At 38.3% G+C, this 18,772-nt stretch overlaps 1 protein-coding gene across 1 annotated transcript; it reads left to right on the top strand.

The window, feature by feature from the left end:
• Window positions 1-12,084: 12,084 nt before the first annotated feature.
• On the top strand, window positions 12,085-18,506 carry LOC128263717 (uncharacterized). The gene is made up of 2 exons (XM_052998808.1): window positions 12,085-12,214; window positions 17,534-18,506. The coding sequence occupies exon 2, from the start codon at window positions 17,610-17,612 to the stop codon at window positions 18,270-18,272; it is 663 nt and encodes a 220-aa protein (XP_052854768.1). The 5' UTR covers window positions 12,085-12,214; window positions 17,534-17,609; the 3' UTR covers window positions 18,273-18,506.
• The last annotated feature ends 266 nt before the right edge of the window (window positions 18,507-18,772 follow it).

Genomic DNA, 18,772 nt, shown 5'->3' with positions numbered 1-18,772 from the left:
ATTATATATATTCTTGATCAGCATCACTAGGCGAGTCGATCTAGCCATGTCCGTCTGTCCGTCCGTTTCCTCGCAAACTTGTCTCTCAGTTTAAAAACTATCTGCCTGAAACTTTCCCAAAAGTTGTCTTTCTATTGCACGTAGTATATAAGCATAGCATATAGCTCCCATGGGAACAATCGAAAAAATAAATAAAAAAATCTTATAACTTTGTTGTTTTTTAATTTTTTGTTTAGTTCTTCGACATATAGATATGGTTAAATATTTCAGAATTACGGTTTAAATTCCATCAAAATCGGACGACTATATCATATAGCTCCCATAGGAACAATCGGAAAAAAAATACAAAAAAAAATTATATCTTTGCTGTTTTTTAATTTCTTTTTTTAGTTCTTCGACATATAGTAATGGTTAAATATTTTAGAATTACGGTTTAAATTTCATCAATAATAAAAATATATAAATTAACTATCTAATAATTGAGCTGCAAATCATCATAGCTTCAATGTTTTTAAAAATATACGCAAGTAAATCATAATTTTAATGTTTAAAATACATTTAATTCTTGGAATAGCTGCAAGGGTATATGAACTTAGGCTTGCCGAAGTTTGCTTTTTTTCTTGTTTTAAATGAAATTGAGGCTACATGGACACAGTGTACAATACAATACTAAAGTGTTTTTTTGGTCTGGAAGAATGTTTGTAAACTGTTAAAACATGTATTGAGCTACCCTATAAACTACAAAACGATTAAAGTTTTTCATCCGAGAAAAAATCCCAAAACTGGTGCTTTTTCGGAGGTCTTAATGAGGGTCCCCCCCCATAAGACCAAACCGCAACTTAGATTTCATGCAAATCTTTCGGAAGTAAAAATTGGAATAGGTATGGGGAAATTCAAATCCGTGTGAATCTTTCGGAAGTGAAAATTGGAACAGGGCTGTATGTGATATTTTACTTATAAGCTCTTAAACTCTAAAAAGTAAAAATATATTTATTTATCATAGCTCATTTTAAAGAAAGTTAAATTGTCTTCAATGTAACAAAGTGTTTTTTGATATATTTTTAAATGAAATTGAGGTTCCATGGACACAGTGTACAATCCAATATTAAAAATGTTTTTTTTTTTGTAATAATGTTTGTAAACTGTTTAAACATGTATTGAGCTACCCTATAAACTACAAAACGATTAAAGTTTTTCATCCGAGAAAAAATCCCAAAATTGGTGCTTTTTCGGAGGTCTTATGAGGGTCGCCCCCTTAAGTCCAAACCGCAATTCTCGAGAGCTAAATCAAAATCACGCGCAGTCGGCAGGTTGTTTTGGTAGTTAACTTATCAAGGAATTAATTTTTAAAGGAATCACATCATGTTGCGGATCTGAATCCGTCAGCCAGATGCTTGTCGAAAAGTTCCCGTGAGTTTTTTGCGGAATTTAACAGAGAATTAACAGAGGGAACTTAGATTCCGTGCAAATCTTTCACAAGTGAAAACTGGAGCAGGGTTGTATGTGATATTTCACTTTTAAGCACTTAACCCTAAAAAGTAAAAAAATATATATTTATCATAGCTCATTTTAAAGATAGTTAAATTGTCTTCAATGTAAAATAAAGTGTTTTTATACCCTTGCAGAGGGTATTTTAATTTCAGTCAGAAGTTTGCAAATAAATTATATGTATTCTTGATCAGCATCACTAGGCGAGTCGATCTAGCCATGTCCGTCTGTCCGTCCGTTTCTTCGCAAACTTGTCTCTCAGTTTGAAAGCTATCTGCCTGAAACTTTCCCAAAAGTTGTCTTTCTATTGCACGTAGTATATAGGCATAGCATATAGCTCCCATGGGAACAATCGAAAAAATAAATAAAAAATCTTATAACTTTGTTGTTTTTTAATTTTTTGTTTAGTTCTTCGACATATAGTTATGGTTAAATATTTTAGAATTACGGTTTAAATTCCATCAAAATCGGACGACTATATCATATAGCTCCCATAGGAACAATCGGAAAAATATACGCAAGTAAATCATAATTTTAATGTTTAAAATACATTTAATTCTTGGAATAGCTGCAAGGGTATATGAACTTATGTAGTATGCTCATATATAGGGTACACACTGTACCGCTTATATCACTGTAACATTGTAGCATTTGTTTATGTCCGAATATTCCCAGCACTTCAAGTGCAAAGCAATTCGACCCACACAACAATGTTATGCACATCCTAAATGCTGAGTCGGCATGTCTGCATGCGCGGCCGACCATTCGGTTACCATGTGAGCATAACACTCTCTCTCTCATGCGCGGCTGCTGCTTGCGCCGCCTAAATACACTTACGTATACATTAACATATATATTGAGATACATAAGCGTTGGCCGCGGCGCTGCTCGTGCAGCTATATGAATTGTAAGCCAAGCCAACATTAGTCTTAGGTGTGAGCATTCTAAAAATGAGTCCCGATCTAAACGGACGAAATAATAAAGCCCAATATATATATTAACATTACAGTGCTCTCTTTTCTTGTGTTTATAAAATCAAGTCTAACATACATACAACCAACGTTACATGGCGACCGTGACATGTGCGCGAGTAGGAAGTGAGACTGTTTAATTTTTGTCTCCGCGCGCTGTGTAATTTTCGTTATTTTGGCCCCAAAATGCGTAAATCGGCGAGTTTGGCTAATTAGGACCAGTGCTTAAAAAGTGTGGCCGTCCAATGTGGACGATGCAAGCCGATTCCTAATCCTCGGCTGTCCGACATTCTCCAGAGCCGCCCTCGAAAATCGTCAATTGAAATCTCCAGCCAAAATGACTAAAAAAAAAAAAAAAAAAAAAAAGGAAAATAGCCTGTGCGATGACCAGCACCGGCGCCGCCTGAGCCCAAAAGGCCCGGACTACAGAAACAATAAAAAAAAAAAAAACAAATAACAAAATGAACACAAAAAAAAAAGGAAAGGAAAAAATTGACCAGGACATGTGTGGAAGGAATGGCAAATCCTTCTGCACCAACGATGGAAACTGAAGTGTGGTAGGCAGACCGCCGGCTACACCAACGAAGGAAGCATATGAGTGCGGAAGGCAGTCCGCCCTCTGCACCGTCGTGGGAGACACCTGCTCCTGCTGAGCAAAGGGACGCACCAACATTACAAGAGGCCCTCGAATTGTGTCCCAACGATGGACCTCGCCCCCTCACAATAGCTGAGTACAGGGCACGACAGGAGTCCAGCAAACCCATCCACAAAAGAAAAAGGAGTGGAAAAAGGGTAAAACTCCTGCAACAGAGACGATTATTGAAGGACTACAGGAAAATAGCAACAACCCCACAGGAGAAGGAAACACATGAACAAAATATCAAAGAACTGGACAGAGTACTTTGTAAACGAGCAAAGTAACGCAACAAGGGCTGCATTTATACCAATGCCTAAGTTGTCTTTAATTATAAACTTCTAAACCCGAGCCGATGCGCGAAAGCGCTGCTCGAAAAACACTAACCACTGTTAGGCTATATACTAACAACATATAACTGATATTGGTTTATATAGAGCAAAATATTGTAAATCAGTTATATGAATATTAACACAAAATTTTTTTTTCTTCCAATTTTCAATATTAATAAAATGAAATTTATGCGATTATGCCACAAGACAATAATTTAATCAATCAGATTTGAATAACTAAATTCCTATATTTTTGTTTAATGACGCTATTTTTCTGCGTGCTCCTCAGACCTTAAAAGCTAGACAGAAATATTTACGTATATCCACATAAAATCTCTTTATATGAATGAATAACAATAGAATAGATTAATTCTCTGATGAATATCATATTAATTATAATAATACCGATATAGTAGAAGTGCATCTACCCAAAATGGGAATCGTAGACGTTAAGTCAGTGGACTCCACTGCTAACGTTATTAATAAAGTAGAACAAAACAATATTGACCTATATTGGGTACATGTACTCTTAATATCTTGAGTGCAAATTTTATTACCAAAATATACAAATTGCACAATAAACGTTTAAAGAAGAAGTATTTAAGTAGAGCACACGATCTAGATAAGATATAAAAAAAAAAAAGAAAATTTTCTTTTTCAAAAGATTAGAGTGTTCAATTTAATACCCCCCTTTAAAAAAAAAATTTTTTTTAATTATTTTTGTTTAAATTATGGCATTTAACACGATAGAATTGGATAGCTGTCTTGAGGAAATAACTACTAAATATCCAGAATTTAGAATGCGTGCATTAAATATTCTCCATTGCCATAAAAACTTCATTACAATCACTGAATTCGAATATATTTAAAGGGAAAAGACAATTACGTAGCTGATGCGTTATCAAGAATAACCATCAAAGAACTACAAAATATAACCGGAAATATACATAAAGTCACTACAAGAAATCAAAGTAGACAGAAATCCTGCGCAGGAGAAAAAGAAATAGACTTGCCTAGGCAATCTATGGAAAAAGCTTCAAAGCCCAACGTATACGGAGTCATAAACAATGACGAAGTACGTAAAGTAGTGACCTTGCATGTAAAAAATATGCTATGTTTATTTAAACATGGGAAAAAAAGTTACTGCAAGATATGATGTTAGCGATTTATATACCAATGGAGTCCTTGACTTAGGTCAGTTTTTCCAAAGGCTTGAGAAGCAAGCCGGTATACATCAAATCAGCCAACTCAAAGTGGCACCGTGGGAAAATATCTTTGAATACGTTTCAATAGATAATTTCAAGGAAATGGGCAATAAAACATTAAAATCATTGAGAGTAGCGCTACTCAACCCGGTGACCCTAATAAATTCTGAAAAAGAAAAAGAAGCAATTATGTCTACATACCATGATGAACCAATTCAAGGAGGTCATACTGGCATTTCTAAAACCTTGGCCAAGGTCAAAAGACAATACTTTTGGAAAGGAATGACTCGATATATTACAGAGTACGTACGAAAATGTCTAAAATGTCAAAAAGCGAAAATAATCACGCATACGAAGACCCCATTAACAATTACGGAAACACCACAAACAGCTTTTGACAGGGTAATCGTGGACACGATCGGTCCACTACCTAAGTCTGAACAAGGGAATGAATACGCAGTTACTTTAATCTGCGATTTAACAAAATACCTTGTAGCAATACCAATTCAAAATAAAAGTGCAAAAGCAATAGCAAAAGCTATATTCGAAGATTTTATTCTGAAGTACGGTCCAATGAAGACGTTCATTACGGACATGGGAACGGAATATAAAAATTCAATAATTGAAGATTTATGTAAAAATTTAAATATCAAAAACATAAATTCTACTGCACACCATCACCAGACTGTCGGAACAGTGGAGCGAAGCCACAGAACACTTAACGAGTTCATACGCTCATACATCTCAGTTGATAAAACAGATTGGGAAGGGTACACACTGTACCGCTTATATCACTGTAACATTGTAGCATTTGTTTATGTCCGAATATTCCCAGAACTTCAAGTGCAAAGCAATTCGACCCACACAACAATGTTATGCACATCCTAAATGCTGAGTCGGCATGTCTGCATGCGCGGCCGACCATTCGGTTACCATGTGAGCATAACACTCTCTCTCTCATGCGCGGCCGCTGCTTGCGCCGCCTAAATACACTTACGTATACATTAACATATATATTGAGATACATAAGCGTTGGCCGCGGCGCTGCTGTGCAGCTATATGAATTGTAAGCCAAGCCAACATTAGTCTTAAGTGTGAGCATTCTAAAAATGAGTCCCGATCTAAACGGACGAAATAATAAAGCCCAATATATATATTAACATTACAGTGCACTCTTTTCTTGTGTTTATAAAATCAAGTCTAACATACATACATCCAACTTTACACTTAGGCTTGCCGAAGTTTACTTTTTTTCTTGTTTTAAATGAAATTGAGGCTACATGGACACAGTGTACAATACAATACTAAAGTGTTTTTTTGGTCTGGAAGAATGTTTGTAAACTGTTAAAACATGTATTGAGCTACCCTATAAACTACAAAACGATTAAAGTTTTTCATCCGAGAAAAAATCCCAAAACTGGTGCTTTTTCGGAGGTCTTAATGAGGGTCCCCCCCTTGCGACCAAACTGCAACTTAGATTCCGTGCAAATCTTTCGGAAGTAAAAATTGGAATAGGTATGGGGAAATTCGAATCCGTGTGAATCTTTCGGAAGTGAAAATTGGAACAGGGCTGTATGTGATATTTTACTTTTAAGCTCTTAAACTCTAAAAAGTAAAAATATATTTATTTATCATAGCTCATTTTAAAGATAGTTAAATTGTCTTCAATGTAACAAAGTGTTTTTTGATATATTTTTAAATGAAATTGAGGTTCAATGGACACAGTGTACAATCCAATATTTAAAATGTTTTTTTTTTCTGGAATAATGTTTGTAAACTGTTAAAACATGTATTGAGCTACCCTATAAACTACAAAACGATTAAAGTTTTTCATCCGAGAAAAAATCCCAAAACTGGTGCTTTTTCGGAGGTCTTAATGAGGGTCCCCCCCCATAAGACCAAACCGCAACTTAGATTTCATGCAAATCTTTCGGAAGTAAAAATTGGAATAGGTATGGGGAAATTCAAATCCGTGTGAATCTTTCGGAAGTGAAAATTGGAACAGGGCTGTATGTGATATTTTACTTTTAAGCTCTTAAACTCTAAAAAGTAAAAATATATTTATTTATCATAGCTCATTTTAAAGATAGTTAAATTGTCTTCAATGTAACAAAGTGTTTTTTGATATATTTTTAAATGAAATTGAGGTTCAATGGACACAGTGTACAATCCAATATTTAAAATGTTTTTTTTTTCTGGAATAATGTTTGTAAACTGTTTAAACATGTATTGAGCTACCCTATAAACTACAAAACGATTAAAGTTTTTCATCCGAGAAAAAATCCCAAAATTGGTGCTTTTTCGGAGGTCTTAATGAGGGCCCCCCCCTTAAGTCCAAACCGCAATTCTCGAGAGCTAAATCAAAATCACGCGCAGTCGGCAGGTTGTTTTGGTAGTTAACTTATCAAGGAATTAATTTTTAAAGGAATCACATCATGTTGCGGATCTGAATCCGTCAGCCAGATGCTTGGCGAAAAGTTCCCGTGAGTTTTTTGCGGAAGTTAACAGAGAATTAACAGAGGGAACTTAGATTCCGTGCAAATCTTTCACAAGTGAAAACTGGAGCAGGGTTGTATGTGATATTTCACTTTTAAGCACTTAACCCTAAAAAGTAAAAAAATATATATTTATCATAGCTCATTTTAAAGATAGTTAAATTGTCTTCAATGTAAAATAAAGTGTTTTTATACCCTTGCAGAGGGTATTATAACTTCAGTCAGAAGTTTGCAACGCAGTGAAGGAGACATTTCCGACCCTATAAAGTATATATATTCTTGATCAGTATCACTAGGAGAGTCGATCTAACCATGTCCGTCTGTCCGTCCGTCTGTCAGTCCGTCCGTCTGTCAGTCCGTCCGTCTGTCAGTCCGTCCGTCTGTCCGTACGTCTGTCGGACAACTACAGCTCACATAGAAACAATCGGAAAAATAAAGGAAAAAAATTATAACTTTGTTGTTTTTTAATTTTTTTTTGTCGTTCTTCGACATATAGTAATGGTTAAAAATTCAGAATTACGGTTTAAATTTCATCAAAATCGGATGACTATATCATATAGCTCCTATAAAAACAATAATATATAAAAACATTTTGTTTGAAATGAAACTTTTCTATTTTGTAATTTTTTTTTCAATTCTTTTAGACTTTGTAATTATTTGATAGTTTAGAAAAACGCTTTTAATTTTATTAAAATCGGAAAACTATATTATATAGCTGCCAAAGGAATTATCGATTAATTAATCATCATATTAAATCATCATAGCTTCAAAGTTTCTAAACATATACGCAAGTAAATCATAATTTTAAGAATATTTAGTTTTTGCAATAGCTGCAAGGGTATATGAACTTTGGCCTGCCGAAGTTGCTTCCTTTCTTGTTGGAAATATTTTTAATGAAATTGTGGTTCCATGGACACAGTGTATTCGAATCCGTGTGAAAACTGGAACAGGGCTGTATGTGGTATTTCACTTATAAGCACTTAACCCTAAAAAGTAAATATATATATAAATATCATAGCTCATTTTAAAGATAGTTAAAATGTCTTCAATGTAACAAATTGTGTTTTTAGATATATTTATACCCTTGCAGATGGTATTATAATTTCAGTCAGAAGTTTGCAACGCAGTGAAGGAGACATTTCCGACCCAATAAATTATATATATTCTTGATCAGCATCACTAGGCGAGTCGATCTAGCCATGTCCGTCTGTCCGTCCGTTTCCTCGCAAACTTGTCTCTCAGTTTAAAAACTATCTGCCTGAAACTTTCCCAAAAGTTGTCTTTCTATTGCACGTAGTATATAAGCATAGCATATAGCTCCCATGGGAACAATCGAAAAAATAAATAAAAAAATCTTATAACTTTGTTGTTTTTTAATTTTTTGTTTAGTTCTTCGACATATAGATATGGTTAAATATTTCAGAATTACGGTTTAAATTCCATCAAAATCGGACGACTATATCATATAGCTCCCATAGGAACAATCGGAAAAAAAATACAAAAAAAAATTATATCTTTGCTGTTTTTTAATTTCTTTTTTTAGTTCTTCGACATATAGTAATGGTTAAATATTTTAGAATTACGGTTTAAATTTCATCAATAATAAAAATATATAAATTAACTATCTAATAATTGAGCTGCAAATCATCATAGCTTCAATGTTTTTAAAAATATACGCAAGTAAATCATAATTTTAATGTTTAAAATACATTTAATTCTTGGAATAGCTGCAAGGGTATATGAACTTAGGCTTGCCGAAGTTTGCTTTTTTTCTTGTTTTAAATGAAATTGAGGCTACATGGACACAGTGTACAATACAATACTAAAGTGTTTTTTTGGTCTGGAAGAATGTTTGTAAACTGTTAAAACATGTATTGAGCTACCCTATAAACTACAAAACGATTAAAGTTTTTCATCCGAGAAAAAATCCCAAAACTGGTGCTTTTTCGGAGGTCTTAATGAGGGTCCCCCCCCATAAGACCAAACCGCAACTTAGATTTCATGCAAATCTTTCGGAAGTAAAAATTGGAATAGGTATGGGGAAATTCAAATCCGTGTGAATCTTTCGGAAGTGAAAATTGGAACAGGGCTGTATGTGATATTTTACTTATAAGCTCTTAAACTCTAAAAAGTAAAAATATATTTATTTATCATAGCTCATTTTAAAGAAAGTTAAATTGTCTTCAATGTAACAAAGTGTTTTTTGATATATTTTTAAATGAAATTGAGGTTCCATGGACACAGTGTACAATCCAATATTAAAAATGTTTTTTTTTTTTGTAATAATGTTTGTAAACTGTTTAAACATGTATTGAGCTACCCTATAAACTACAAAACGATTAAAGTTTTTCATCCGAGAAAAAATCCCAAAATTGGTGCTTTTTCGGAGGTCTTAATGAGGGTCGCCCCCTTAAGTCCAAACCGCAATTCTCGAGAGCTAAATCAAAATCACGCGCAGTCGGCAGGTTGTTTTGGTAGTTAACTTATCAAGGAATTAATTTTTAAAGGAATCACATCATGTTGCGGATCTGAATCCGTCAGCCAGATGCTTGTCGAAAAGTTCCCGTGAGTTTTTTGCGGAATTTAACAGAGAATTAACAGAGGGAACTTAGATTCCGTGCAAATCTTTCACAAGTGAAAACTGGAGCAGGGTTGTATGTGATATTTCACTTTTAAGCACTTAACCCTAAAAAGTAAAAAAATATATATTTATCATAGCTCATTTTAAAGATAGTTAAATTGTCTTCAATGTAAAATAAAGTGTTTTTATACCCTTGCAGAGGGTATTTTAATTTCAGTCAGAAGTTTGCAAATAAATTATATGTATTCTTGATCAGCATCACTAGGCGAGTCGATCTAGCCATGTCCGTCTGTCCGTCCGTTTCTTCGCAAACTTGTCTCTCAGTTTGAAAGCTATCTGCCTGAAACTTTCCCAAAAGTTGTCTTTCTATTGCACGTAGTATATAAGCATAGCATATAGCTCCCATGGGAACAATCGAAAAAATAAATAAAAAATCTTATAACTTTGTTGTTTTTTAATTTTTTGTTTAGTTCTTCGACATATAGTTATGGTTAAATATTTTAGAATTACGGTTTAAATTCCATCAAAATCGGACGACTATATCATATAGCTCCCATAGGAACAATCGGAAAAATATACGCAAGTAAATCATAATTTTAATGTTTAAAATACATTTAATTCTTGGAATAGCTGCAAGGGTATATGAACTTATGTAGTATGCTCATATATAGGGTACACACTGTACCGCTTATATCACTGTAACATTGTAGCATTTGTTTACCATGTGAGCATAACACTCTCTCTCTCATGCGCGGCCGCTGCTTGCGCCGCCTAAATACACTTACGTATACATTAACATATATATTGAGATACATAAGCGTTGGCCGCGGCGCTGCTGTGCAGCTATATGAATTGTAAGCCAAGCCAACATTAGTCTTAAGTGTGAGCATTCTAAAAATGAGTCCCGATCTAAACGGACGAAATAATAAAGCCCAATATATATTAACATTACAGTGCACTCTTTTCTTGTGTTTATAAAATCAAGTCTAACATACATACATCCAACTTTACACTTAGGCTTGCCGAAGTTTACTTTTTTTCTTGTTTTAAATGAAATTGAGGCTACATGGACACAGTGTACAATACAATACTAAAGTGTTTTTTTGGTCTGGAAGAATGTTTGTAAACTGTTAAAACATGTATTGAGCTACCCTATAAACTACAAAACGATTAAAGTTTTTCATCCGAGAAAAAATCCCAAAACTGGTGCTTTTTCGGAGGTCTTAATGAGGGTCCCCCCCTTGCGACCAAACCGCAACTTAGATTCCGTGCAAATCTTTCGGAAGTAAAAATTGGAATAGGTATGGGGAAATTCGAATCCGTGTGAATCTTTCGGAAGTGAAAATTGGAACAGGGCTGTATGTGATATTTCACTTATAAGCTCTTAAACTCAAAAAAGTAAAAATATATTTATTTATCATAGCTCATTTTAAAGATAGTTAAATTGTCTTCAATGTAACAAAGTGTTTTTTGATATATTTTTAAATGAAATTGAGGTTCCATGGACACAGTGTACAATCCAATATTAAAATGTTTTTTTTTTTCTGGAATAATGTTTGTAAACTGTTTAAACATGTATTGAGCTACCCTATAAACTACAAAACGATTAAAGTTTTTCATCCGAGAAAAAATCCCAAAATTGGTGCTTTTTCGGAGGTCTTAATGAGGGTCCCCCCCTTAAGTCCAAACCGCAATTCTCGAGAGCTGAATCAAAATCACGCGCAGTCGGCAGGTTATTTTGGTAGTTAACTGATCAAGGAATTAATTTTTAAAGGAATCACATCATGTTGCGGATCTGAATCCGTCAGCCAGATGCTTGGCGAAAAGTTCCCGTGAGTTTTTTGCGGAAGTTAACAGAGAATTAACAGAGGGAACTTAGATTCCGTGCAAATCTTTCACAAGTGAAAACTGGAGCAGGGTTGTATGTGATATTTCACTTTTAAGCACTTGTTTGCGCACTCAGCGCTTGTATTTAAATCACTAGTTGTAGGGCGAGAGCGGGAGCCAATAAAGCTTTCGTCTGTTCGCTCTTGCGAATTCGCCCCGTCTCTCGCCACCGTAGCATAAGTTAGGTTCTAAGAGAAATTATTGAAATATAATTGTTAGTGATCCATCGAACATCATCGTAGCCACTCCTTTTCGTCGCGCTTTCGACATAGTTTCACAATTTTTCGCAAATTAAAATCGTCTCGAACTACTGCGTTCACAAAGTTTTCGCGTTGTTAATACAAAATAGTATTAAATTTTCATGGTGACCCCGACGTGATCAGCAGTAGAGTTCGCGAGTTTTAATATTTTTTGTCGGTGAAAACTATAAACAATACCAACAAAAACCAATTTATTCGTGTCGGTTCGGCCAACAAATTAAATTCAATAATTTCGTCGCTGGAAATTTTCTGCCGTTCTTGAAGTTGCGCCTGACGTTTCGGCAATTTTAATTGCTCAATTTGCTGCTGCCGCCAAATGGAAGACAAAAAGGAAGTTGCAATTATCAAGTCGGCCATCCAGGTATAGAGTGCCAAAAGTTGAAAGTTAATCTGTGGCGTTTTGTCAATTGTGTTTTGGCCCATCTTTCAACTTTTTGCATTCGTGTAAAAATCGGTAGATAGTGAGCATTCTAACCAAGAAATAAAAATTTGCATGTACTAACAACCAAAATTCTACAATAAACATAATCTATTTCGAATTATATGTGAATCGCTTTGGCCAAAGAACAAGCAATAAAATACTCGTCGTCGACCCAATTAGTGCGAACTTAATTCCCCCAACTTTCGTCGTAGTGAGCACCAATTTAGGGTATAAATAAAAATAGCTGGAAAAAAAAAAAGTGCAAATTGTAAAAATTGAAGCTCTCAGAAAATTAGCGGCAATAACTTTCGCTGCAGTTTGTACGAACATTTCCCGCGCTTTTCAGAATTTTCCCGCGCTTTTCCAATTTTCCGCGCTTTTCATAATTTTGCGCGCATTTTGGCATCAGGCTTATATATTCGTTGCCCTTAGTTATCGGTCAGTGTATCATTCTCCGTTAGCATCTGCATAGGAAGAACCGCTAGCCGCGTACACATACACACGCACACCGACACCGCTGCCGCTATTTCGAGTTATCTTTTGTCGTTTTCGTTCTCGATCGCTGCAGCAGTGCAATTTTCGGTCTGCCTAAACGTTTGTTCGTTTTGTCGGTACGCTTGAGCTTGAGCGGTAACTCCCCTACAGTGCGTGCGTGCGGCATATACTGTCGCAGGGTTTATATAAAAAAAAAATATAAAAACCCTATTTAGATTTTTCGCTGTAATTCTCTCGGCACTTAGCTCCCTTACACCGTGTGCGATCGTTGATTTTATTTTATTATTTAACAAAAAAAAAAAAAAAAATAATTTAATAAAAATAAATATTTAACACCTCTTCGATACCAACTAAATAAATACAAATAAACGCAATGGCAACTAAGGATATCGAAGAGCTTAAACATCAACGAGATGTTTGCATGAAAAGTATTAACCGAACTTATCGCCACTTAAAAGAAGCTAAATTATCTATAAATCCAGTCGAGCTTGAGTGTCGATTAGAGATTCTAAATACGCACATTGAAAATGCTTCACTTTTGCAAAACCAAATAGAAGTGAAAGATACAAAAGATGTATACCGCGAAGAGTTGGAAGAGAGGGCCGTAATGACAAAGTCATTGCTGATTTCAATTTTAAATAAGTCCAAACAAAATAATATCGAGAAATCCGCTCCGCCAGCAAATCGCCCGCCTCAATGCCGTCTGCCGAGCGTTGCACTCCCAACTTTTAGCGGAAAACACTCCGAATTTAAAAATTTTATAAGCCTTTTCGAAACTTTCGTTGACAAAGATGACACTTTACACGATATTGAAAAATTCAATCATTTAATTTCGTGTTTAGCTGGAGACGCTTTAGGAACAGTTAGGGCCTTCCAAGTCACTGCGGAAAATTATCCCAAAGCCCTTGCTAGCCTGAAGCGGGTGTACGATAATGATTGTCTTATTTTTTTTGACAACATATCGACACTTTTTAATTTGCAAAAAATTTCCCAGCCTTCAGCTACAGCCTTGAGAACCCTCATCGACACGGTCACAGCCTTGTATGACTCCTTGCTGTCTATTGGGGATGATAGACGCATTACTAATGCCATTTTAATACATCTGGTAATGAGCAAGGTCGATGCAGGAACTAAAAGAAAATGGGAAGAACAGTTAGATTATACTTCGCTTCCACTTTGGAGCGAATGTGAGGCGGCCCTCAACAGGCGATACCAACACATGGTAGCAGAAGAGGCTTCCAAGCCCAAAACTGTTCAGCAGGCCCAATCTAACCCTAAGAAGAATGGAAATAGGAGTTTTTCGTTTGTCGCTGCCAGGAACGACTCTGTTCAATGCATGTATTGCAACTCAGCTGAACATCAGATTGGAAACTGCGCTTCCTTCGCAGCCCTGACAGTTCAGCAAAGATTCGATTTCGCTAAAAGAGCACCCTTATGCATTAACTGTTTAAGAAAGGGTCACACGGTCAAAAAATGCAAATCGAACAGATGTAGAGTGTGCAATTCCTCACATCACACTTTGCTACATATATATGCCCCAAACACAAATCTCGCGTTGCCACCTCCTTCTCAGCCCACGCTCATGCAGGAGTCTCCATCCACTTCGCATGTTTTGCATGCGAATGCATCGGATCGAGTCATTCTTGCAACTGCTGTTGTGAGCGTCCAAACAAAAAGCGGCGAGTTTGTATTAGCTCGAGCGTTGCTCGACTCTGGTTCACAATTAAACTTTGTAACCGACGAGCTCGCTCAGAGGCTCAAAATTACAAGAGAGGACGTGTGCATGAGCTTGCGAGGCATTGGTGGAACTAATGCCCAAGCCACAAAAAAAATACACACGATTGTGAAGTCGCGAATAGGGAACAGCCAATTGTCGTCCGATTTTTGGATTATGAAAAATATTTCTGGTTATCATCCGGATCAAGCGGTGAACACCAGCGGGTGGAGGATGCCTGAAAATATTCAGTTGGCAGATCCATTCTTCTTCAAGCCCCAAAAAATAGATATGCTTATCGGCGCTGAAACATTCTTTGAACTTTTATCTATTGGCCAGATAAAGCAGGGGCCTGAATTCCCCATCCTACAAAAGACAGTTCTCGGCTGGATAGTGTCAGGCAGATGTGCCTCTGAAAATAATAAAAACGCTGAAAAAATGGTACATCTCAGCTGCCAGGAGGAAGCGTTGGAGTCAATTGACACAACCCTGCAGAAATTTTGGTCTGTGGAGGACTTGCCGCCCAAGGCTAAAGTCCATGCTCCTGAGCAACAACTCTGTCAACAACACTTTGAGAAAAATACTCAAAGATTGTCGTCCGGTAGATTTTCGGTTCGTTTGCCGTTTAAATCTGACCCAAATACTCTTGGTTCGTCATACGAAGTTGCGAAACGTAGATTTTTGTCGCTAGAAAGGAAATTGTCAAAGGACCCTTCGCTGAAGAAGATGTATATTGAATTCATGGAGGAATATGTTTCACTGGGCCACATGTCTTCCACCAATGACAAAATTCCGAATACTCCGCACTATTTCATTCCGCACCAATGCGTTTTACGGCCACAAAGTACTTCAACTAAGTTGAGAGTAGTTTTCGATGCATCGAGCCGTACTTCTACGCAGGTAGCGTTGAATGACATCTTGATGGTAAGCCCAACTATTCAAGAGGAGCTGTACTCGACTCTGCTTCGGTTTAGATTGCATAAGTTTGCCCTTGCGGCCGACGTCAAAAAGATGTATCGCCAAGTGATGGTGGACGAAGCTGATCGTAACTTCCAGCTCATAGTATGGAGACGAGATCCTTCTGAGTCCCTGAAAATCTTTAAGTTGAACACCGTTACATATGGAACTTCGCCAGCACCCTTTTTGGCGATTCGGTGTTTAATGCGGCTAGGAGAGATGGCGCAAGCAACTCATCCAAAAGCCGCAAAGGTTATTCAGCATGATTTTTATGTTGACGATTTGTTGACTGGCGCCGGATGCGTTGAGGACCTGCAAAGCCTTCGAGACGAAGTTTCTCAGGTCTTGCAAGAGGCAGGCTTTGAATTGGCAAAGTGGTTTTCAAACTGCCCAGAGTTATCCGCATCTGATAGCGCTGTAATGCCACTTATGGCAGACTCAGACGTAACCAAGACCCTTGGCGTGGTTTGGTTACCGGTTAAAGATTACTTTCAATTTCGGTTGGATGACTCTTTCCTGGATCTTCGCGCGACAAAACGAAATATTTTGTCGGTGACTGCTCGACTTTTCGACCCACTTGGCCTCTTGTGTCCTTTGGTCACAAAGGCAAAGATGTTGTTGCAGGAACTGTGGCTTCGAAAATTAGATTGGGACGAGTCGCTACCGATGCAGTTGCTCACGTCGTGGGAGACGTTTAAAGCGACGCTTCTGCAGCTGCCTAAAATTAAGGTATCGCGATTCGTCAACACAGATCCACAAGTCCCGATTCAAATACATGGTTTCGCTGACGCTTCCATGCGAGCGTATGGAGCGTGCATCTACATTCGGACTCAAACTGCTGAAGGTTTGAAAGTGTATTTATTGACCGCCAAATCGAAAGTAGCTCCCCTCAAGACGAAAACTTTGCCTCGCCTTGAGCTGTGTGCAGCTCACCTTTTAGCAGATCTCTATAATCGTGTCAGGCCATTGCTAAATTCTCCCATTGAGAATGTTTTCCTGTGGACAGACTCCGAGATCACTTGACACTGGATTAAAACCCATCCCTCGTCGTTGTCGGTTTTTGTTTCGAACCGGGTTGCAGAAATTCAGGAGTGGTCGGAGAAAGCAATTTGGAGACACGTTCCCACGAAAGTCAACCCAGCAGATATAGTGTCCCGAGGATGTGACGTAGAGGAGCTTACAACGTCCATTTGGTTCGGTGGGCCTTCGTTCTTGCTAGACTCAGAAAATAATTGGCCTGTAAATAAACATTTCGAACTGCCGGCTGATGTAATGTCGATGGAGCTACGCAAATCGGCAATAGCTCTCGTAGTCAGCCCAGAGCCAAATTATGTGCTTCAGAAAATAGAGTCTTTTTCGTCGCACCTGAAGCTTCTGAGAGTTTTCGTGTGGGTTTTTCGTTTTATTCAAAGGTGCAGAAAGGTGTCGAAGCCCTTTGAAAAAAGTATTTCGCCAAGAGAACTGGATTTCGCTTTTGATAAAATTGTCGAAGTTGTCCAATTTCACGAGTTCAGGGACGACATAAGTAAAATTCGGCAGAATAAACCGGTAGCAACGAATATTCAAAAGTTAAACCCTTTTCTTCAGGAAAACAAATCGGATTGGTGCTCCTCGACATTGCTACGAGTTGGGGGTCGGTTATTGAATGCTCCTATCCCGTACGAAGCCAAATTCCCGTTGTTGCTGTCTAAAAGCTCACAGTTCGTCAGATCCTATGTGTCATACCTGCACGTTACGAACTGTCACGCTGGCCCACGAGCTCTCGTAAGTCGTCTGCGCGAGAAAATCTGGCTAGTTAATGCTCAAGAAGTCTGCCGACGAACAGTTCGGTCGTGCATGCGCTGCTTTCGCTGTAAGCCGCAACTTTTGACGCAAATTATGGGAAACTTGCCAGCAGATAGACTTCGAGCTCTCCGCCCGTTCAATATTTGTGGCGTTGATTTTTGTGGTCCCTTCAGCACAACGTATCGTATCCGTGGTAAGCCACCGTACAAGTCGTACGTGGCCTTGTTCGTCTGTTTTGCGTCCAAAGCGGTCCACTTAGAATTAGTGTCTGACCTAACCACTGATGCGTTCTTGTTGGCATTTCAAAGGTTCGTGAGTCGTCGCGGGATTCCGGAAAAGGTGTGGTGCGACAACGCCACCAATTTCGTCGGCGCAGATCGCCACATGAGAGAGTTCCGAGCCCGTCTGGAGGAGCAGGGGGGCGGTATCGAAACATTCGCATCAAAAAAAGGATGCGAGTTTGCGTTCATACCGCCCAGAGCACCGCACTTCGGCGGACTATGGGAGGCAGGTGTGAAGTCTGCAAAGCACCTGTTCCTTCGGACGGTAGGCCAAGACCTCTTGACCGCGGAGGAGCTCGGAACTCTGCTCACCAGCGTGGAGGCCGTGCTCAACTCCAGGCCCCTCGGCGCTCTAAGCAGCGACCCGAACGACGGCGAGGCCCTGACCCCCGGGCATCTGCTCATCGGCGGCCCTCTTCTGGCCCCACCATCAGCGGCGCTCCCGGACCAGATCAGCCTGACCTGCTTGCGACGATGGCGAGGTGTCTCGTCTCTCAGGCACAGGTTCTGGCAGCGATGGTCCCGGGAGTACATCTCCAGCCTCCAGCAGCGGTCCAAGTGGCACCAGGGGGAGCCCAACCTCGTCGTGGGAGCGCTCGTCGTCGTCGCAGAAGACAATCTTCCGCCCCAGCAGTGGAGGATCGGACGAGTGGTAGCGGTGCACGCCGGCGCCGATAGCAAGGTTCGAGTGGCGGACGTCAGGACGCAGGACGGCGAATATCGGCGAGCTGTCCACCGACTGGCCCTGTTGCCCGTTCTGGGCTGAAGGACGTCGTCCCTTCAGAGGGGGCGGTGTTTGCGCACTCAGCGCTTGTATTTAAATCACTAGTTGTAGGGCGAGAGCGGGAGCCAATAAAGCTTTCGTCTGTTCGCTCTTGCGAATTCGCCCCGTCTCTCGCCACCGTAGCATAAGTTAGGTTCTAAGAGAAATTATTGAAATATAATTGTTAGTGATCCATCGAACATCATCGTAGCCACTCCTTTTCGTCGCGCTTTCGACATAGTTTCACAATTTTTCGCAAATTAAAATCGTCTCGAACTACTGCGTTCACAAAGTTTTCGCGTTGTTAATACAAAATAGTATTAAATTTTTCAGCACTTAACCCTAAAAAGTAAAAAAATATATATTTATCATAGCTCATTTTAAAGATAGTTAAATTGTCTTCAATGTAAAATAAAGTGTTTTTATACCCTTGCAGAGGGTATTATAATTTCAGTCAGAAGTTTGCAACGCAGTGAAGGAGACATTTCCGACCCAATAAATTA

This window comes from Drosophila gunungcola, unplaced genomic scaffold, assembly GCF_025200985.1.
Source record: "Drosophila gunungcola strain Sukarami unplaced genomic scaffold, Dgunungcola_SK_2 000016F, whole genome shotgun sequence".
NCBI lineage: Eukaryota > Metazoa > Arthropoda > Insecta > Diptera > Drosophilidae > Drosophila > Drosophila gunungcola.
Note: the sequence above shows the minus strand (reverse complement) of the source record. Positions and strands in the feature narration are given on the sequence as shown.

What these genes read in the sequence shown, in the direction of transcription:
- LOC128263717 (XM_052998808.1), top strand. Translation starts at nt 17,610, where the DNA reads ATGAGAGAGTTCCGAGCCCGTCTGGAGGAGCAGGGGGGCGGTATCGAA.